This window comes from Syngnathus floridae, chromosome 12 (assembly GCF_059516105.1).
Source record: "Syngnathus floridae isolate MCC-2025c chromosome 12, RoL_Sflo_1.0, whole genome shotgun sequence".
Classification (NCBI taxonomy): Eukaryota; Metazoa; Chordata; class Actinopteri; order Syngnathiformes; family Syngnathidae; genus Syngnathus; species Syngnathus floridae.
Window position 1 is genome coordinate 2253084 of NC_142424.1, and position 21126 is coordinate 2274209.

The 21126-nt window shown below is 41.8% G+C and overlaps 1 protein-coding gene across 9 annotated transcripts in view; it reads right to left on the reverse strand.

The window, feature by feature from the left end:
- Window positions 1-21126, reverse strand: part of vav2 (vav guanine nucleotide exchange factor 2) — a 65252-nt gene that overhangs the window by 33678 nt on the left and 10448 nt on the right. For all 9 annotated transcript variants that reach the window (XM_088391465.1, XM_088391468.1, XM_088391470.1 and 6 more), the window contains exon 2: window positions 12260-12376. In XM_088391465.1, coding sequence (XP_088247591.1) covers window positions 12260-12376 — 117 coding nt within the window. The remainder of the gene's footprint in view (window positions 1-12259; window positions 12377-21126) is intronic.

Genomic DNA, 21126 nt, shown 5'->3' on the forward strand with positions numbered 1-21126 from the left:
CTTTGTCGTATTGCCTACGGTTGACTGAGCTGAATGAGCTTGCACGAGCCTAAACACATCAGAACCTGTGAATTCCCAAAACAGAGTAAACAGATATGAGACAAAAGACACAACAATTTCATCTATATTCAAAAATCAAAAATTGAGGGCAGGCAAGGTTCTATTTATTGATGCAATACTGAGTCGGCATAAATCACAGCCATACAAGTGGGCTGCAACAGAGTGATGGATGTTACTTATCACTTTTCACTGGACTCCTTTTTTTCAGTATCGGAAGCTCTAGCTGGGGGAAGAATCCCTTTAGGCGCTACACAGTAACCCGACATACATTTCATATTTATACCTTATCATTTTCATTCTCCCTCCCATACCGAGAGGGAGAAATTTACTGATGGAATATGGAAGGTGTCGCTTAGTGTGAGATAAAGATGCCTGTTCTCCTGAAGGGAGGAGGGAGGGAAGAGGGAAGCTATTTCATTTTCAGGCACTGGTTGACTAGCTCATATGATGCCGTATTACGATTCCCAACACGGCGGCGTAAAGATGTCATGTTACGGTTTTTGAGCTTTAAAAAGGTTCCAATGTTGAGATGGGCCAGTGTGCGTCTGCTTCGTTCCGCAGTGACATAATGTTGATCCATTTCCCAGGCGCCATCCAGAGCCAAGATGTAATTCATCAAACCGCATTTTGTCTGACCACATAAGTGCTGTCATTAATTATATTAGACATACAACCTTCATTAGCAAAACGAGCCTTAGAGAGGGCGGAGCAACAAAAAAAAAAAAATTAAGATGAACTCATTGGACAGCGAGCTTTGTTTAACACACACGCGACATTAATGACTCAAGTAAACGAGGGAGATCAACAGACTTGTGGAATCAATAAAATATTCAGCCGCTGTTTGCGCACTTAGCCGAACAATGGAGCCGCCCTTGTTGCTTATTCTGAGGAGCATCGGCTTGTTTGTCCTTAATGAGCTTCCTCATTACGCTACGGAAGGAAGGATGTGTGATATTGGAGGGCAGGTGAGAAAATGGGTGAGAGAGAGAAGTGTGAACAGGATTTAAATGAGCACACATTCACTGGCAGCACAATTTAACACGGCAAATAAGAAAGCTTCGCCGTGATTCCATCCCAGCATAAGTTGAAGTCAACAAATGTGTTTTGTAGAGTCAACAAATGTACTGCGGTATTATATGAAGTCATCAATGACTTCATTTGGTGCATTAGCACAATCTATTAAGGTCCTAGACAAAAACTGTGTCAAGAAATATGACGTACAGAGGCGGCGCTAAAGGAGGGGCTGCGAGGGCACTGCCTCCCCTTGAAATATTCAAATGCAGATTGTCTGTAAATATAACAGAAACTAAAAAAAATAGATTTCAAATTGTTGTTGCTATTCTTAAAAAAAAAAATCAACTTTGGGGGTTTTTTTCTGCTTTTTTGGGGGGGAGGGGGGTAAGAGACCACCCCATTCCCCCAAGGGAGAAAAATCCTAGCTCCGCCACTGATTACAAAGCCCAAACCCATACAGATTCATTTGGTACATCATAAAATCAACCATGATGATATCTGTAGTTAAATATGATATAAAAAGAAAACATGCATGGGATTTAACTGTTGTAAATAGAAGCTTGACTTTTAGGTCTTGGTGGCTCGAGAATGGGAATGAGGCAAAACAGCAATCAAATTAATCATAGAACTTAACAGACCATAACTATCTTGCTTGGCTGACTTTAATTCCGTCCATTTGCATTGACTGGCGTGCTTTTCTAATTTGCAAGCATTCTAGAGTTGACACATTCACTGTCGATTTAATAGGAACAACCGGTTCCTATTTATAGTCAGGCGTGAATTTCATGCGGGAAATGAAGCATGTTCCTCAATTTACAATGTTTTTAGGTTTTTATGTGCGACCACAGCAATGGCATGTAAACTGTTTGACGTTTTGCAACATTTAAAGGGAAGATTTGTATGTGTCATCGAAATAAAATGAAAAAAGTTTAGCATCTGGGGAGTTTTTTGTTTTCTTGACTCACCATCCATCCATTGGCCGACCTCCAACTGTCTCATGAATCATCCTGATGTGTTTTGTCTGCTAAGAGATGACGCGATGCCGCATTAACCTCGCCGTGGCTGACGTCAGTGACTCAAAAGCGCGCCAGTAAAACTCAACTCACATTTTTTTAATTATCTTCGATACATACCAAAAGCTTAAAAGTCCTTCTTATCTGAACTGGGTAGGGAAGAAGAAATTAAATCACAGCATATTAATCAAAATAGGCTTTGTTTTCCCCCTAAACTTTCCCAATATTATTTCAAAAACATAATTGTTCAATTAAAAAAAGGGCAATTTAATAATACAAATCCAACATTTAATTTGATTAAAAAAATCTGAATATTAGCATTTTTTTTTTTCATTTCCCACCCATTTTTCTTATGATTAAAGTTTTTAAAAAAAATCAAACAAGGGCACAGACAAGAGACTACAAGGATAATCCAGATTTTCTTATTTTCATCAAAGTATTAGAAGTGACGGATAAATCAAAGTGAGCTGGATCGGCACCATCATGCTAATCTCTTAATACCTTTGCACAAAACCTGTCCTGAGTGATATTAAAGGAGCGCTGATCCACATAGACACCATTTAGAACAACATCAGGGGAGATAATGAGGCGTGCATCAAAACACGACTCGGATTCATTTCTCTCCAGTCACGTTGAGTCCTCTTCTCTTATTAGCTTGCATTAATGACCAGGCCGTACTGCGGCAGTCACAAGCGCTTTTGTTCACAGCGTGAGATAAAATCCAGCCCGCCACCTCGGCTTTCATTACAGATCAAAAATGTTCAATGCGTTTTCCAGTGGTTGAAAATATAGCCTTCATTTGTGGTGGGAATGAGATAAAGACAGAGAAGCTTTGTAGAGAAGATGCCCTGAAGGGGCATTTGACTGCCTTAAAGAGATTGATCGGCTCTTAGCGCTTCGGACTGATGAATCATGACATTATCTCTGGATCAAAAATATGATGGCAAAGGCAAGTCATAAAAATAACATTAAAAAAATACAACTAGCAGCATAATAAGAGGAATCAGGCCATTAAATTGTTGCTGTGTGTCTCAAAGTTATAGCATCAAATAAACTACCCGCTATGAATATTTCACATAATAAACTAGAACTTGTCAATTCTGCCCTTCTCAACTCCAAATTTGAATACCTCCGGATACCCGAAAGACGCAAAATCGATAAATCACCCTGAGCCGTCTTTTCGTTTCAAAACGTGGCGTTAATTAGAAGTCGGAATATGTCGGAGGCTCAAACTACGTAATCTCCTCAAACACGTGATTGACTGTGATATTTTAAGGGTTTGCATCTTAATTTCGGGATTTACCGATTACTAAACTAACGCAATTATCGCAACATTCGCTAAGACACAATCTGTTATCACGAGTGCAGGCATACAAATCGTCTCTCTGATTAAATACAAATAAGCCTCGCAAAACACTTTAAGCGGGTCATGTTTGTATTTGTTTATGCGCCTGCCCATGTTGAGCAAAATTTGTTTTATGGCTGTATTAGCCTAATTGGCCACATTCTTATCGTCTATTTACAAGGTTATTGAAGTGTCGAAACCAATCAGAATGGCGACGGGTAAGCGATGGAAGCCATAAAAGCTGCTTGGATTTCTCTCTCTACAGACACTGTGAGTAAGTTTCGCTTCCAGCAATTAGAATTTTATGATCGTAACACTTTTGAGCACATCGTGATGTCGGCATTATTTCGAAGTAAATCTCTTGACGTGCCGGGACAAGCCCCCAGGCAAGCAGAATTATTACATGAGTACATTTTATGTTGAAAAACTATATAATGCTGTTGTGGTCCTAAAATATAAACGCCTTGAGTTAAGAGTTTCATTATACCGTGATTCAACACCCATTTTGAAACCAACGGCAATTCATCCATTCATGTCTCGACCTATTTGGAATCGTCTAGAAGGACCCAGATGGCCCGCTTTCATAGCAAGAACCAAAAATGATCACATCTTTTCTCCAGGCTTCAAATTAAAGCCCGTCATTGATTTACACTTTATAGTCCTGCACGGATGGCGAATCCCTTTCTGGAGGACAGATATAAAATAAACAAAAACAAATGCTGCCACTGTGCTGAGGTTAAGCCTGAGGTTATTACTTCACAGGAGGATATTTCTATTCATCTTTGCCGAGAGGAGGACGGCGGACACAAACATCCACTCGCACACAATCCTAAATCGGCACGCACGCAGACGAGAAAAGACCTGGCCTATATTTGTCATCTCAAAAGATCCCCAAGGCGTATAACCGAATCAATATTTAAATGACAGACTTCATAAACAGAATGAGTTTTCACCTCGGTCAAAAAATAATTTCCTCAGACGCTGCAATGCATCAGAAAACTACATTATGACCACTGTTGACTGCAGCAAGTATCTTCCAGGAGAAATCTGTGCAGGTAATTAACGAACAATTATCACCGTAACGGCTTTGCGACAGCTAATCCTTTTTCGGTCTCATTAAAAGGGGTCTACCTGCCATCCTGTGATTACATCTATGTACGCTAACAGTCTAAAGGCGAGTCTTAACGGCATAGCCTTTGCCACCGTTCTCAGCCTCATTATCCTCCAGAATTAGAAGGCCAATTACAGGGCATTAGTTTGACAGCAGGATAGCCACCATTAGCTTACACATAAAACTCACCACCCAGCTAGCTACAAACAAACAAACAGTCGGATACTGGATGTTTTTCGTTCGCCGATAAGCTTTGCCGAGTTTCCAATAATGTGGCTGGACATAAAAAAAGATGGAAAGGCTGAAAACTTTTGTGTTTTTTTTTTTGTAAAGGCAGATGTTCCTTCTGTGGTTTGGGACTGAACTCCCTGAGACTAACTGCAGTTATCTTAATCAAAGATGGGGATAAACAAAGTAACAAAGAGCAGATTCTGGCAGTAGGAGAGGTCAATGATGGCAGCCAAAGTCTTCATTAAATCCTGACTTCCAGGAAGAGATGGTGTGGGGGAGGTGTATTAGAAAAAAAACACGACACCGGGTAGCCATGTCCCCTGGGAGCAGTATTATTAGACGGACAGATGAGGCGAACAAAGGATAACGTGACTGCTCTGGTAAGATGAGGTCACGGCATAGACAACAAAGGCGTCCCAAGGCAGGATGAAGACGCTGGCTTCAAAGTCGACATTCAAAGATGACTTTAACGCGATCTTTGACCTCTGAATCACAGAGCGTTCGAATCATTCCGTGTCACGTTGGAGGCAAATTCAAAATTTTGTCTCGTGGTCTTATTTCAGACCCCAGCTGGGATAGGTTTTATGTATGTGTGTGTCCATGTGTATCAGGGTGTGTGTGTGTTTGGTTGCCTCTATTACCTCGACATTTGCCGGGCAATTTGCCTACAAGGTTCCCGTTTTTTTTTGCCCACTGTCAGCTGGGACTGCCCCCCCTTTCAAGGCCTTTCAAGGGATAAGTGGTTTTCGAGATGAATGGACGGCTGGATGGACAAACACATAAGCACTGAAATTGTTGTTGAGCGTCACAATAATGAGGGCGATTACCAAAACCAAAATAAGCATTTGCTGGAACACGTGACAAAACATCTGGTATAATATTTTGTCTAAAGATAATAATGTATACTCTTATTCCCTCCCAATTATTACAAGTTTATTCCACCACCAAACAATATTGACACGTAAATGGGTTGCTGTCATTTTTTTGATTATGACAAACTATTTGAATACACTAAGAAAAAATAATTCATCCACCAATTCATACTTATATTTATATTATAGTTATATTTATTTATAGATTGTGTTACATTTACATAATAGGAAATATTCTATCTAAAAATAAAAAATATAAAATAAATATGTAATAAAATATAAAAGTTATAAATACAATATAAAAAAAAATATATATATATATATAAATATGATAGTACTGCTTGTATTGCGATACAATAACAATCTAGCGAATAACTCCAACAATAACATAAAATTAAATTTTGGAAGGACTCTTACCCAGCAAATATTAATGGGCTGTTGCGTAAGCGACGCCTGAGTCCCTTAATGTCTTCTGCTACAGTCAAATCATTTGTGCTGTCAGGTCTTATCAGTAATCTGTCAGAGTAATAATAAAAAAATTCAATGATTTCTTTTTTTTCCTCATGACTGCCCACAGAGACGGCTCACTAGTGCCAAAAATTAGCTTGATGTAAATGGGGGCTGCCTTTCTCCGCACCAATTTTGTCTCCCTCCTTTCACAGCAACCGAGTTGTGCTAATGTGCTGCGGCAGATAAAGTTGTATCGCCGTGGATCGAGCACCGATGTGGCCCGGGCCAATCGAGCCGCTTTGTGTCTGTGTAGTTTATGTCGGAGGGACTATAAAAAAAAAAAAGAATTGCTGCCTGCCTGTCATGGACTGATAAATGATTCCCTGTGAAATATCTCTATTAAATCTGCCATTATCAGGAGAAGAAAAAAAAAAAAGCCTTTTCAGCCACGTCATTAGCATTGTAATTTATGAGACAGCTCCCGAGCTCGACAAAATCGACCCCCTTGTGTACCTGGCTAATTCAAACCAGATTAGTGGAAATTAGGTAGGGCGGGTATTAATAATGCATCGGACTGGGATGGCCTCGCTTTTTGCTGTTTCATAAATCCACTTCTGGGCATGACGTACTCTCTCTTTTGTGTTGTTTTTTGATGCGTCAGACGATTTTTAAATCAAACAGCCGCAAATATTGCGACTCAGCATTTGAGAGGAAGGAAGCTCCATGTTTTTCTCGACACAATTAAACTGCAGATTGGCAATTTGTAATCTCTGACGGTTCCGTTTTGAGTGAGATTGAAGATACCGTTCAGGAATGTTAGGATGAGGTTGATATGATGCGTTCCGATTCGCGCGCGGCAAGAAAAACAGCCTTCGGACAAAACGGACAACGATTTGTGAGTCATTATGCAACTGCAGCCGGGAACCGGGGGAGGGCTTTGCTAACCCAGACCATGCCAAAAGCATCCAGTAAAGCAGAGGAGCATTTGACCTTAAAATGGAGGGATGGCAAAGGGCTCCAACGGGATTAAAATGTTCCTTTCCAAAAGGAGGCAAATACAGGACAGGAGTATAAATAGGATGCCGGCCGTCCCTCATCCTGCAGGAAGGGCAACATCCTGTTTAGCTCTCGTGTGACATCAAAAAAATAATAATCGGACTTGTAAATAAGTCACAACAGAACATCCTCTCCCCTAGAGAGCTTTGGTCCTCTTACATGACATGACGGAAAAAAAAAAAAAAGGTCCTCAGACGGCAATCACACAATCTCGTGTGACTTTGAGAACTTTCCGGGTGCATTTGTTGTGTGCGATGGCCCCGGCCACAGCCGCGGGGTGCTCCGCTTATTGGATTATATATCTCGCAGTAATACAAAAAGTTGTTTTTAAGGTCAGGAGCCCGGGGTAGAAGATGGGAAGCTGAGATTTAGACACTGCTGTCTTTTGTTGTCGTCACGAAGGTCACTGCGATGAATTTCGGAGGAGAAAATTCGGGCCTCAAAATAACTATTTTGAGGTTTTTCCAGTAACCTCCACTGCGCCACACCAACGGCGAAATAAATACACATTCCCCAAACATGAGTGACATGCTAAGCGACACGTTATCATTTCCAAAGAGAGCACACACAGTTGCTAATTTATCAATTTCCCGCTAATTACAGCCCATTACAAGCGTTCCTCGGCATTTTCCAAACGACCGCAAACAAGCGCCGCTGCCGAATGTCTGTGGCCGTCGCTGTCTCTTGTGAATGGCCGCTTCCGCCGTCATGAAAGCCATCCAGTGTGATGAGTGTGTGCGCGTGTGCGTGCGGACGTCTGGGCAGTTTTAAAAAACCACACGCACAACCGCCGCACTGTTCTCCACAGGGTGGAAACATGCTGTACCAGGAAAGCCCGAGTGTGCAAGCAGACTAACAAAGTATGCACTGTGTGTACGTGTGTGTGTGTGTGTGCACCCTCGGTTGTCCGTATTGGCGGATTTCTGCAGGTGCGGTCGGTAATGTTGTTCACAGCTTGCCGCCTTTTGCTGAACCGGGGCAAGGCCGAAGTTAACAATGTTTCTCTTTTGGAGAGGAAACTGGAGCACAACCAGAGTTATTTTAAGTCCGGTAATGGTCTGACCTCAAAGTCTCGTATTCTGGGCTAATGATTTGAAGAAAAAGACTTTGGGGATTTTTTTAGTCTTGCAAGTTTGCTGTGAAAATATTGAGAGGGTCAGTATGATTGGAAAACGACAAAATGATCCATGACACACAAAAGTCGATGTATAGAAAATCCTCTGATGGGAAAAGTGAGAGTAGGCGTGCTGTGCGTGGCATTTAGCGAGCGAGCCTCCCGGCCACGCTCTTTCATCACAAAGGGCGGCTGGCGTGTCCCCAAGCTAAGAACCTCTTCATTGCTAGAGATGGAGAAGGCACGCCAGATTATTAGGAACACTCGTGTACTTCTTCATACTTGATTCGCTTGTCGTTTCTATTTGACTCCTCCTTTTTTCTCCTCACATCTGGCTTCCTTTGAGGGAGGATCCAGCGGGAAACTCATTTCGCCGCTATCATTGAGCCTGTCTTGGTCCATCACCCCCTCCTCTCTTCCCCTTTGTGTCAATCTTTCAGCCTGATCTCCATAATGCCGTTTCTGGCAGGAGGGGCTGGATGGGCTTTGTCCAGGGCGAGGCTGGAGCAGGTATGGCTACTCGCCCAACCTCGACTGGCAATTTTGGCTGACAGCGCAGCGTGTAAGGCCCTCACACACATGCACACACACAGTCAGAGGTTGTGGAAACTGTCAGATAGAGTCAGTCACTAAACTCCCAAATTAACAAAATGTTCCCACCCATTGTGCGTTGATTCTGTTACTCTACATTCTTTTATTCTTTAACGTATTATTTTTCCCATTATTTTTTTTAAGTCAGAATAGTCTGATAATATTTTGGTAAGAACTAATAAATATATAACATTTTTTTAAACATATATATTTTTTTTTTAATTCCGAATAGTCTGATATTGAATAATAAATATATAAATTAACATATAATAAATAAATAACCTGCAAAGGAAAAGAAGACTAAATGCAATAAGTCCTTGATTGTTTCCGTCTTGTTTGCTCGTGGTTGGTGCCGCAGCACCTCACTAGGGAGGCATCAGAGAAAAAATGCCCGAGGCTCCTCAATCGGTTCCTATTGTTGTGGTGGAGCACCTGCTACAAAATAATTAGGTCATATCTCAGTCAGTCACGCAAGTGTCACAATCAATGTCTCTTCATCCTTTATTAGTTTTCTGGGGTGATGTTTACAAACGCTAATTAGTACTTCAAGAGGGGAAAGTTTGAACTTTAGTCGTCCGCTCTACTGCCCAACACGTGGGGAAATTAATGACAAGGAGCACGGAGGAGGACCTCAATTATGTGTCCACTGCAGGGGGGGTGTTAATAACGCAATAAGGAGCCTGACTGTAAGCTTTTATTGATAATTGAATTACGTTACGTCAAGCGCAACGCTCCACGGGCGGGGGGAGCACAATGTTAATTGCATTGTGGAACATTGAAATCAATTTCAAATGATCAATGACAAAAACATTTGGGGATCAGAACTAACCTCCGTCCGTCATCCTTCTCTAAAAGCATTCTATAATGCTTTCCGCCAGTAATGAGAATATCATGTCATCCATTCAGTTTAATTTCCATTTTACAGCCCTTTCATCGACTCCAGCCGAGACTTGATGGCCCGTGGTTTAGCGCGAGAGGTGGCGGGTTGTGTACGTGTGTCCATCTGCCTACCTCCAGCATTGAGATGTGTCCCATCTCCATGAACACATTTAATGGCAGCCCTGATGGTGCGCTCAATGATCCGATCGACTTGGGTGGTTATTTCCACTCTAGTCACAAACATCTGACACTGTGACTTTTGTTTAATTCGATTTTGAGACTCCAAGCATCATATCTCAACCAGCAGATCTGAGAATCCGACGGATTGCTCAGCAACCACCTGTGTCTACATGAATTGCCGTAACAAGCTGTGGGGATAATGAGGTCATGGGAGATAGAGATAGAAGGGGGGTATAAGCACAGAAGGGAGAGGAAGTCGCCATTTATAATTCATGTCAAATGAATTATCATCAGTACTGTGGCATTTGGAATGAATTATTGATCATGTCTAGGAAGAACTTGCAGCCGAGGGTCCTGATGGACGTAAGAGGGCAGAGTAAGCCGACACTAAAGTGTCTGCTGGCGCTGGAAGGATGTCTTCCCAGTAGCTAATGAAGATTTAGTTGGTCTGATGAGATTCCCAGCGTAGGGCGAGTGGCACGTTCCAGATGTTGGCCGTGCTGGATAGGGATGCCGAGTTTTTTGTTGCCACAGAGAGCAGGGCAGAAATGAAAGGAGCGAGGTTCGGTTTGGAAACGATTAGGAGAAGCAGAAGGAGTAATCAAACATCTCCAAGCAATTGTGATCTCAGTAGCCTCACATGGTGGTGGCTTTTCCTGCCTCTAGCTTAGCCCGACTCGGAGTCGGTGTGAGATGAATGAGTGAGGAGCAGTGGAGATCAAGTGATGATGAAGAAGAGACGAATGGGGAATTTATTTGGTGGATTTTTTTCCTACAGCCTCGTGCCGATTTGGAAGGAACTGACCTTCAAGCGAATTTATTTATTTAATTTTATTGAATTTCATTTTATCAAATTATTATTCACCTTCGTACACTTGAACGGACCTTCACAATCGAGTCTCAAAATGAAAATTTCCAAATATAGCACTCTTTAACTGAGGCGGGAACTCTGACAGGAAGTTACCTCCCCTCTCCGGGTTCCAGAATAAAATTACCAAACTGTTGATCGATGCCTAACAGGTGCAAGGCTAATTATGCTAATCACGGCAACAGCCAAATAAACTGATTGCCGTGTTCATTTAAATGACAGCAATGTTCCTTCGGTGGCTAATTAAAATAGGTTGGGAGAACGGGAAACGAGGCGGCTGGGTTTGGATGAAAGGGGGGTGTTTAAATAAAAATGTTCTCTGGGGTCTACTGTAATACGCTGCATTTCATTGGTTTAATGATGTCATAATGAATTTGTAATGATGGGGGCTGGCTTAGGATGCAGAAAACGTAGCAAGGTGATACCACACAATATTCGCTCGTTAGGGGTCCGAGAAGGCTCCGAATCGATCCCGTGGGAATCGGCAATTGCATTTTTTGCAAGTTGACCCAAATCTAGTCATCATTAGAGGAAAAGGTGGTGAACAGAGATCAGGAGATGTGAACTCTGACACCCACTGTTGAAGTATTAAAAAGAGGAACCAGAACTGGCTGATTGTTTGGAGATGATTCTGCTATAATTCCATCATTGTGGCTTTTCTTCACAGTCCTGCTTGCATAATTTAGTAATTCCAGATCAGTAAAATCCAGAATATATATAAATTAAACATGGACGCGTTTGAAAAAGATGGCTATCATCGCATCGCTTGCCACAAAAAGTAACAAAAGAAAGATAAACAGCCCGATTTTAACATTCTCTCCGAGTCATGTCCTCACTTTAAATGTAAGTCACATTAGTCGGGATCTACTCAGTTCGATATATGAAAATGCGATGTTTGGCTTTAATGAAAAATCAATAGTGAGACAAGCCCGCCACCAGCGAGACCCAACAAAAGCAATTTCCAAATTGACGTACGGAAGCCCGATGTGATTGATTCTGACTGCTCCTTGATTTTAATACCATTCACTGTGAGCTCATTGACTGCCAAGCGTCGTCTTGCGGTTTATCTACAAACTGCCAAGAGTCCTTGTCTGCTTTTTCTTTCTCTCCCAGTTTATTTATCAGGCTTTTCGTCACGCCAGGATGGAAATGTTCTCTGATATTAGACAACTCACTGAAATGAGGAGATAAGAGGTTTGTACTTGTAATTAATCACGGTGCAATCTTTATGGAGAAGGCACCTCTGGAGGAGTGGAATCCAAATTTGTAGAGCCTCGTCTGACACGAGACTGAATTAACTTTCTTACCGCACGGGAAACATAATAACCAGTCGTCAAAATCAATTTAGCATCACAATCTTTGCTTTAACTAGAACCGAAAATATGAATGCTACAAACCAAATACTGTGAAAAAGTTGCGTCCTGGCATGTCTGACGCAAGCATCTGGTTACGTAAACGGTAAAAAATGCACTCACCTTGCCAAAGTCTCTGACATCAAAGAGGTCGAAAGGGTCAAACAGCTCACTGTTCCGCAGGCCAAATTTGTCATGGCAGATCTTGAGGAATGTGCGGATGTTCTTCAGACAAAGGAACTAGAAAAGACAGACAGTTTGGATTAATTGCTTGGTGTGATTTGCTGTTGTGTCATTCATTCATTTTTCTGTTATGTTATGTTATGTTATGTATTATTGTTATGAACTTCAGGGCCACTGTACAAAACAGACTATTGAAAAAAACCAAAATGCTTCCTCCTAGACAGCCGAAAGTTTCATCTAAACACATTCCTGAAGTTTGCACTTGGATTCAATGAGTAAGACTACAAGCAGCTTTGGTCATCACGCCTCATGCTGGGTTTAGTACCCGCATGCCTTTCAGATAGCAACCATTGCACCAGGTGAAGTATGCTCCGGAGCATCAGGCGTTGAAAAAAATACACAATGTTCTCCGGCAAGCTTAATGAGATGCAAGGCTTCCTGTTGCTCCAATTGACCAAGCGAGACATGTTACGTGTCAGCCTGCTGAACTAATTAGCTTTCATAGTTTGAACCGAGGAACATAATCAAGTCAAGCTAAGGCGCCGCTTTCATCTGATACCAGATCTGGATTCCGGGATTTTGCCGGGCCACACCTGAGAGACTCGCTGATTCATTCTCATTCAAGTGTGCACATCTGCTCAGTGCCAGTGTCACGGGTGAAGACACCACGAGAGGTCCGCCCCTTACGCCGCGAAAAAGAAACGTGATTGGTTGGCCGCTGGACTGACATTTGCGGATCAGTGGCAAAGGTTATCGAGTCTGGGAATCCTCACCTGCAGTGGGGGGGTTGTTCCAGCACGTATATGAAAGGGTAACATTTGCTGAAGAGAAGAAGAATGTGTCTGACATTCTAATGCGTGTTTAGAGATAAGAGCAGAAAAGCACCAGGCAGAATTGCGATGATCTGACTGGCGGGAAGAAAAAAAAAATGGGAAAAAACTGTGGGCAAGCGAGAAGGTGCATTATATTGTAAAAGAAGTTGAAAGCGCCTCCAGACACTATAAAATCAGCGGAGACTTTTTAGGTTTGGAAACTACAGATTGGATCACGTCTGCAATACTATTTAAATTTAGTCCATTAATCCAGTGGCGAGCTTTTTTGGTTTGGAGCCACATTGTAAAACAGCCATTCGTGGTTTTTACGTGTTACAATAAAATTCAATTGCAAATTAGAAAAGTGAGCAGGTGTTTTATTCTTCTTTTTTTTAGATTATTAACTGGTTTTGTGGCCGTTTTTTTTTTTTCCTGTTTGTATGGTGAATCCAAACAAAGACAGATAAGTACGGATGATAGAATGTTGCCATGGGAGCCGATATCAAGCATGAGAAGATTTTCTTTTAAATGGCTGCTTAAAAAAAATATGACACTGCTAACAAGAAAAAAAAAAAACATCTTCAGAGACACCCACCTGTCAGCCACCTTCACGACAACAATTGATACCACAAAATAGACTGCTGCAGCAGAAGTCAAAAAATAGAAGCAGTCTGGGACAACTCCAACAAAAAAAAAAAATCTGTTTATCCTTAAACTGACACATAAACACACAGCTACTCCCAGAAGTGACTGACTGAGATGCTCAAACCCCGCCCAACCTGCTTCCAGGTCAGCCAGATCTTGAAGTCCGTAAAGAGAAAAGGCCACGCTCCGGCAAATTGGAGGAGACCATGCATGAATAATTCATGGCAAAGCATGCAAATGTGTTAATCTTATCCTATTAGCCCTAAAAGCCTGTAAGCAGCCGAGGATCGACCACACTTTTAAGTCTTGTACAACAAGGAGAAGACAAAGCCCAACCAGCTCATTAGCGAGGTGTTAAAATATGCCCTTTAAATAGGACACTAGCATTTTTTTTTTTTTTTGGAGGGGTTAATCTCCATTACAGAAGAAGATAAGTCATCTGCGAGGATGAACTCCAAAGGTGTTGACCACTGTGATGACTACATGATTAAATTAGGTCCACTTTCACCTTTTCTCGGGTCACTCCAAGAATATAAATGTAAGTCAGATGCCATATTGGGTTGTAGCTAAAAACAAAAACTTCTTGGGAGAGAAAAGCTTTGTGAAACTTCAAGATACAGATCCCCGACTACGGGTTAGATAATTAAATCTTTGTTTGAGAACAGAGGCAGAGTAGATCTGTATTTGCAGTATGAACGATGACTTTAAATGGCCGCCATTAGTGCTGAGCCAAGGGTTGAGACTGAACATTTAGATCTAATTAATTACCCCACCAAAATCGACCACATCTAGATTAAGACTATTTACTTTGGCTGTGCAATTAGATTTTAAATAATGCAACGAGGGACAAAAAGAAAAAAGGGAGTTAATGACAAAGGTGAAAAAGAAAATATTCAATACGATTAACTACAGCAGAACATTTCGATTCAGGCGTGTCTGGTTGGAACTGTCTGCGAATCTGCTTCTTGGCAATTTGACATTGATGAAGGTGATCCAAAACCATTTTACAAATGATTTGAGGTCATAAAACAGCTCCAATGAAAGCTGCATGTGCATAATGCCCCCCCGATCCCCAGCTACCATCCACGCCACAAATCGGTGTATCCAAGCAACAGGCTTCCACGACTAAAGTGAGAAATTTCCACTCGGGTCCATCCTACACCGAAGGCTTGATGAATGTAGGAAGGTCCGCAGAGACAGCCATGGATCAATGACCAGGTAATTTATGGCATCAGACAACAGAGTCGAAGACTACATTCATCTTTTTCCCTAGTGTCTTCCCCTCGCCGCTTAAACTTGGCAATCCTCTCATGTGAAATGTTACCGCTCACTTTTCTCCACATAAATCCTTCAAGAGCAAATATGCACGCGAGACATTACGGTGACAAAGATCGCAACTGGGCATAGCGTGGTGGTGACACACGTATGAGTCAAGCATGAGTTAGCTCCTTGACTGATAACCCTTGGGGATTTCCCTACACAAATATTTCTTTTCTGCCAAATGCCCGAGGGGGCTGATTGGACACAATAGACCGGGTCGACACGTAACGTGAAACCGAAAGCTCAGATCGTGACACTCCCACTTGGCCCATTAGCAAAATTCTGATCCACAGCTCAAATGCCAAGAGGACCAATGAGTACATTATTAGCACAGGTTGCTTTACCTTTGTTTTAAGGAGCCATTATGTACAGCTCTAAGCTCTTGATGGCCGTGATTATCTCCAAGGTGACTAATGCTATTAACACGGAGAGCAGCCGATTAATTACCCAACTTGCACTGGGGCTCGCTATAATCAGCATTGCTGCAGCCCGGATGAACATTCAATCATCACATATACAGAAAAAAAAAATCGACTCTTTTCTAATTACATTACCGTGCCCAAGATAAATAATTTCATTTTCCAGCATTAAATGGAAACTTGTACAACTGAAGCTTCAGACTTATTTATCCTTGGCAAATATGATTAAATTAAAATCGCAACAAAACTGCAGCAGATGAAGTCAGACAGAAAAAAAATGGAAGCAAGTTGTACAGCACGCCTAAGGATGCGGTATTACATCCTGTGTTGATATATTTCAAGGTTTTATGAAGAAATGTACTCGCTCATGATTAAAACAGGGTTCTTGGAGTCGGTCGGGACAGCTTCGTCATTTTTATGGCATGCTCATAACGGTTGGAGGCTTTGGGGCATTGTAGGCCATTTTAGAAGGAAGGCCTAGCTGGCATTCAAACTTTGTGGCTACAATATATAATACATCATGAAAGCTATATGGCATTGGTGTCAAACATAAGGCGTGTGGGCTGGATTTGGTCCGCAATATCATTTTATAAAATGCTGTAAAACTATTATCCACGCATCCTTCTATATTTACAAACTGTGATCCAGGGGAACCTGAATTAACTTCTCATTTGTGACCCGTCAACCGCCTGGGCTCGACTCGGCTAGACCTCGACATCAAGCAGTACAAAAGCTTATCTTTTTAAAAGTAAGAGTGTAGAGCAGAGGAGCCGGGAAAAAAAAAAAAAAAGAGATACTGAGAGCTTTGTCAGGCGGATATAGATGCAATAGAGCGAAGGCCGGGATCAAACGTCCACTTTCTGCCGGTAATCCACCTTGAGAGGGAGGGCGGGCGGGAAGGTGGGAGATGGCAACAGCGGGGAGTATTGCAGAAGAAGAGAGGTGTTGCTCGGAAAAGCTAAAAGGACCTTGCAGTAGAAAATCAGCATCAGAATTTTTTTTTTTTTTATTGCCGACCAAATTTCTGAACTGGAATTATTTGCCGAAATAACTCCATTATTTAATCCATGATCTGAAATAAATTCAAACACTCTCCAGCAGAAGATCCCAAAACGCCGACATCAGCAGCCAAGCGAAGCTCTGAGATATGATTGCTAGATCATCCCGGAGGGCAGAGGTGAGACTCAAAGAGGCGAAAACAGCTTGATAGACCTTTTCTCCTCGCCCCTTCTTTCTCCCACGCACTTGGACTCCGCCTGCAGCACCTCTTTAAAAATAGGAGGCTGAAAAAAAGCTGTCACTCTGGATTTAGCCTACTTTCCAACGTGGCCATTAATTTCAAAGCAGATGGCAAAAAAAAAAGATGGAGGGTTGGGGGGGGCAGGGGACTCCACACGGCTGCTGAATAACAAAGTGGAGATGGGTGACCAATGAAAAAAGCCTTGGCCATTATTTGAAAGCACATTATCGTCTTTATGAAGGTGATATTTCCGAGAAGTTTATCGCTACTAAGAGTGAGCGTGACACTAAAGTCATCAAATCGAGGTTATAAACTAGCAGACATTGGGTGATGAATACTGGAGGTTATCATATTTTCCTCGTGGTATGTAATCATCTGTCATCGTACCCTCCTAAACCTTTCCAACGGGAATTTAGAGGTGACATGTCCGGATTTAAACCATGAAACAAAAAAAAAAGCCGACCGGACGGACTACAATGATGTAAAAACAGGTTGCAATAAACAGCAGTGCCATAAAAAAAAATTGACAACCCCACGTGGCGCTAATAAAGCCGTTAGCCTATAAAACCTATAAGATGTGATGAAGCAATCTCCTCATCTGGTAATTAATTAACATGCCGGCGCCTAGCAGGTTAAGATAATGCACGCCATCATATCACAAACAAGGCATCCTCAAGGACGATCATTAATCATGACATCAGCCGTCATGATCAACGTCCTTGAGGCGCTTCTTTGAATTCGAAAAAAATAAAAACCTTATGGAAAAAGTTAACACGCTGACGAGAAGAAAATGCAAATAAAAGCCGGTTCATATCTTTGGATAGCTTACACACTTGGATACAATCCCTGCAACATGCAGCCCCGAAGGCAACGGGATTCTTTAATGACTCAATAGAATGGTCGATAGAGCAGGCGAACGTATACTCAGGTGAGCTGAGCTGGCATGCCCAACACAAAGCTTACTTTATAGCTCTCGGTGTGATAGTTAATGGAGCGGAACCTGAGGTAGAATACTGGCAAATGATCACCTCTACAGTTCAAATCCGAGGTCCGTGACATTTGCGTCGACATAAAAACGACATCGTAAAAAGTCAAATGCGGAGAAGTTTTGTATGAATTGAAAGGGATTCCGCAATCCGGATCGGTGCTTTATTTCGGAATAATGGTCTCGTTGTAGCAGGCAAAGGCTGCACAAAGAGGTTTTGTCTCGTCTCGCTTGGCTCTGATGTCGCTTGGTATGAAGCAAGACAGCCACAGGCCGTATGTAGCTGACAAAATAAGCAACGTACCAAAATAGCTATTGACAAAGAATGTGCTACGAGAGTGCAAATTCCTCAAAGGAAGCTGGAACTTTGCCAAAACGAACAAGTTCAGGCAAGGAAATCTCAGGTTTTAAATCCTGACATTTACTATGGACTGAGTGTCTGCCTGGTATTTAAATCAAAAGATCATTAGAAAGAAATCAACAATTCACGTTATTGTTTGTTTGTTTCGAACATTAAAGAAATACAAGAAAAAAAGTAAAACAATACAGAAATTGATAACTTCATGGTACAATAGAACATAAAAAAAAGAAGAAAAATAAAGATATTGCATTATAATTTTCCCTTTATCGTAAATTTATGTTTGTTCTGGCTCACTCACCCAAAAAATGAATCTTTGACGTCAATGGTAGTGAATGAGTTATCATTTCCGATCGGGTAAATTGAAATTTTTCTTTGGTGGAGCACAGAACGACTGGAACATTGAGAGCAAAACTACTACAGGGACTTTTGGCAAAACAAGTCGTCGCGTCGGCACCGCCTAACAGCGGGATTTTAGATTCGCTCATAAAGGTGTTGCGCTAGTAATAAGAGGGCCCGGCTATTACAAATGCTTTTCCTCTACAGGAGGCAAATGATTATTAGGCAGATCCTACTGTCCGTCCATCTATCACACGGCAGGGAGTGAAACATTAAGGCCGAGCAATGTCCACTTAGGTGAAGACACTAAAGTAGACTAACATAGAAGGTCTGAAGTGCTAAGGGAGAGCAGGAGGAGGCTGGATGAGACTCAGATGTGGCCGTGGAGCGGAAAACTTGCAGACGAATCGCCTTGGGTGGCTGTAATTTAAGTTACAGGATTGAGTCTGCCAACTTTTTTTTTTTAATCTCCCAGCAATTCATATTTTGGAACATATGTTTGGGATTTTTGGATGTAAAGCGTTGCACAGTTTGAGAGCTTGACTTGCATTGCTCATATTCTTGGTGGTACGTTTTTTTTTTATTCGGCGCCGTTTTGAATCGTGGCTCCTGGGTACCGTGGCGATATTACAAAACAGCATGGTGGCACAGCATTTACGGTGGGAAATTACACATTAAGCCGCTGTGTCCCATAAGATAATTATTCAATTACACTTTCATTGCATTTTGATGATGCAATTTTGCTTGGAAGTGAATCTCGATGGCTGTTAGGAAGGGCATGAACAGATGGAACTTAGTGCTACGGAAATTAAATAAGATATATGCTGGGTGGGCTTTGGAGTCCATCACCGACCCGGAAGGATAAAATGATGACAGCGTCTCAAAAAGTCGAATCGATTTGTAAAACTCTGCACTTAAACCTTGACCGTGCATGTTTGTGCGATGTTGCCATCAATCCATTCCACTCCTTTCAAGCAGGCCGCTCCCCAGATATCTGGATTTTGCCGAGCTTTATAGAACAGACTCTTTGCTATCAAGTCTACTTATCAGCCTGTCACACTGGACGGTGAAGATAAATCTAGCCAATTAAAATTTAAATTGCTGGCTGCACTGCCGTGACTTGGCTTCTTTCCGTGAGGATTTGAGTCTCTCAGTCAGAAGCAACAATCGGCAAAGATTAGACACGGTCAGGGTTAGGTTGAGAGAATGAAAATATTTACGATTCAGTTGGTTTAAATAAAGACGTCTACATGTGCCCTACTGTTGTGTCTCTATTCAAACAGGGTCGATCAATAGCAATAGATCGAAGCCCAGGGCTGCAATCGCTGTTATCAGTACACATATTGACAAGTTGGTGGATCACCAGCACGAGCGACCAACTCAAACCCAAAAATCCACATTATCAACCAGTTCCAGATAAAAAACAGTTTTTTCCTCCTCCCTGTGGCGTTGAAATAATTTGTCCTACTCTTGCGGCACAAAGCGGGCTCTGTCCTCGGACCATGCAAACGAGCAGATAAGCCAGGCGTGATAATCGTGCGGGATTTTGATGATGCAAAGAACCTGGCACAAAACCCCCACACTGGCTCAGGCCCACGTGAAGCAAGAGATATGGTGACGATCAAGTCTCAGAGGTGCACTGGAGAGATGTGATAATAGAGAGGCCACACCCTGGAAGAACAAATGTAAGCTTCAGCTTTGTGTTCTTAACGTCAATGTGGTCCACATCACACTGTGCTGCTGCAGATCGCTCAGATGCAGCAAATGCTAATTGTAAACACGGCGAGTGTCGTCGCCACGGTGACGGTCGCTGGAGTAGTCTGCTCGGAGCGTGACTGCTTGTACGCTAACCTCAATTTAAACACGCAAAACTGTCAGCGTGAACTCCCTGATCTCATCAGTGCACAGAACAAATACGGAGCGAGTTCTACTGACTTACCTTGCAGTAATTCCGGATCTTTCTATTACAAGCTAAGCTGTACTTAATTGCAAATAGGTTTGGAATGTGCTCAAAAATACGTACTCGCAAATATATTAAAAAAAAAATTTAAAAAAATAAATAAATAAAAAAATAAAAAAATAAGAATAATCAAAAATAATAATAATAAATAAATAGAAATAATATATATATATATATATATATGTTGCACATATGTGCTTGATCCCTGAATTTAATAATCCGAATCAGACTTTTCCAGCGCCCTCAGCTGCAAATGGGGGCTTTCCCAGAGCGAATATGCCAATGCAAGCTTTTTTCCAGCCATGCTTTAATGTTCACACTGCATTTCACCATCAGAGGCCAAGACATGAAGTCATTTATGGGATTTCCTTGTGCTCTTTGACTGAGGAGGAAAAGACCTCCCTGCCCTTCTAATAAACAGCATTCTATCCAGACTTCCTTTGTGTCCGCGCAGCACTTGAGTAACAGTCAGCAAGTTCGTAAAGCGGCTATTTACGCCTTCCGTAACAATAGCTACAATCTGGCTTCTATGAATTCATTCACTGCTATTGACAGAAATAAATCATTTTAAGTGGGTCGAATGAGTTCAGTTGTATTGGGCTGCTACAAAACAGGACCTCACCTCCTGGTTCAAGACTTTATATTCCAATACTTATATACGACCAAGAATCCGTCTGAACATTTGCATAGCTCTACACACTTGTTCATAAAATATTTGATCCCTTTTTT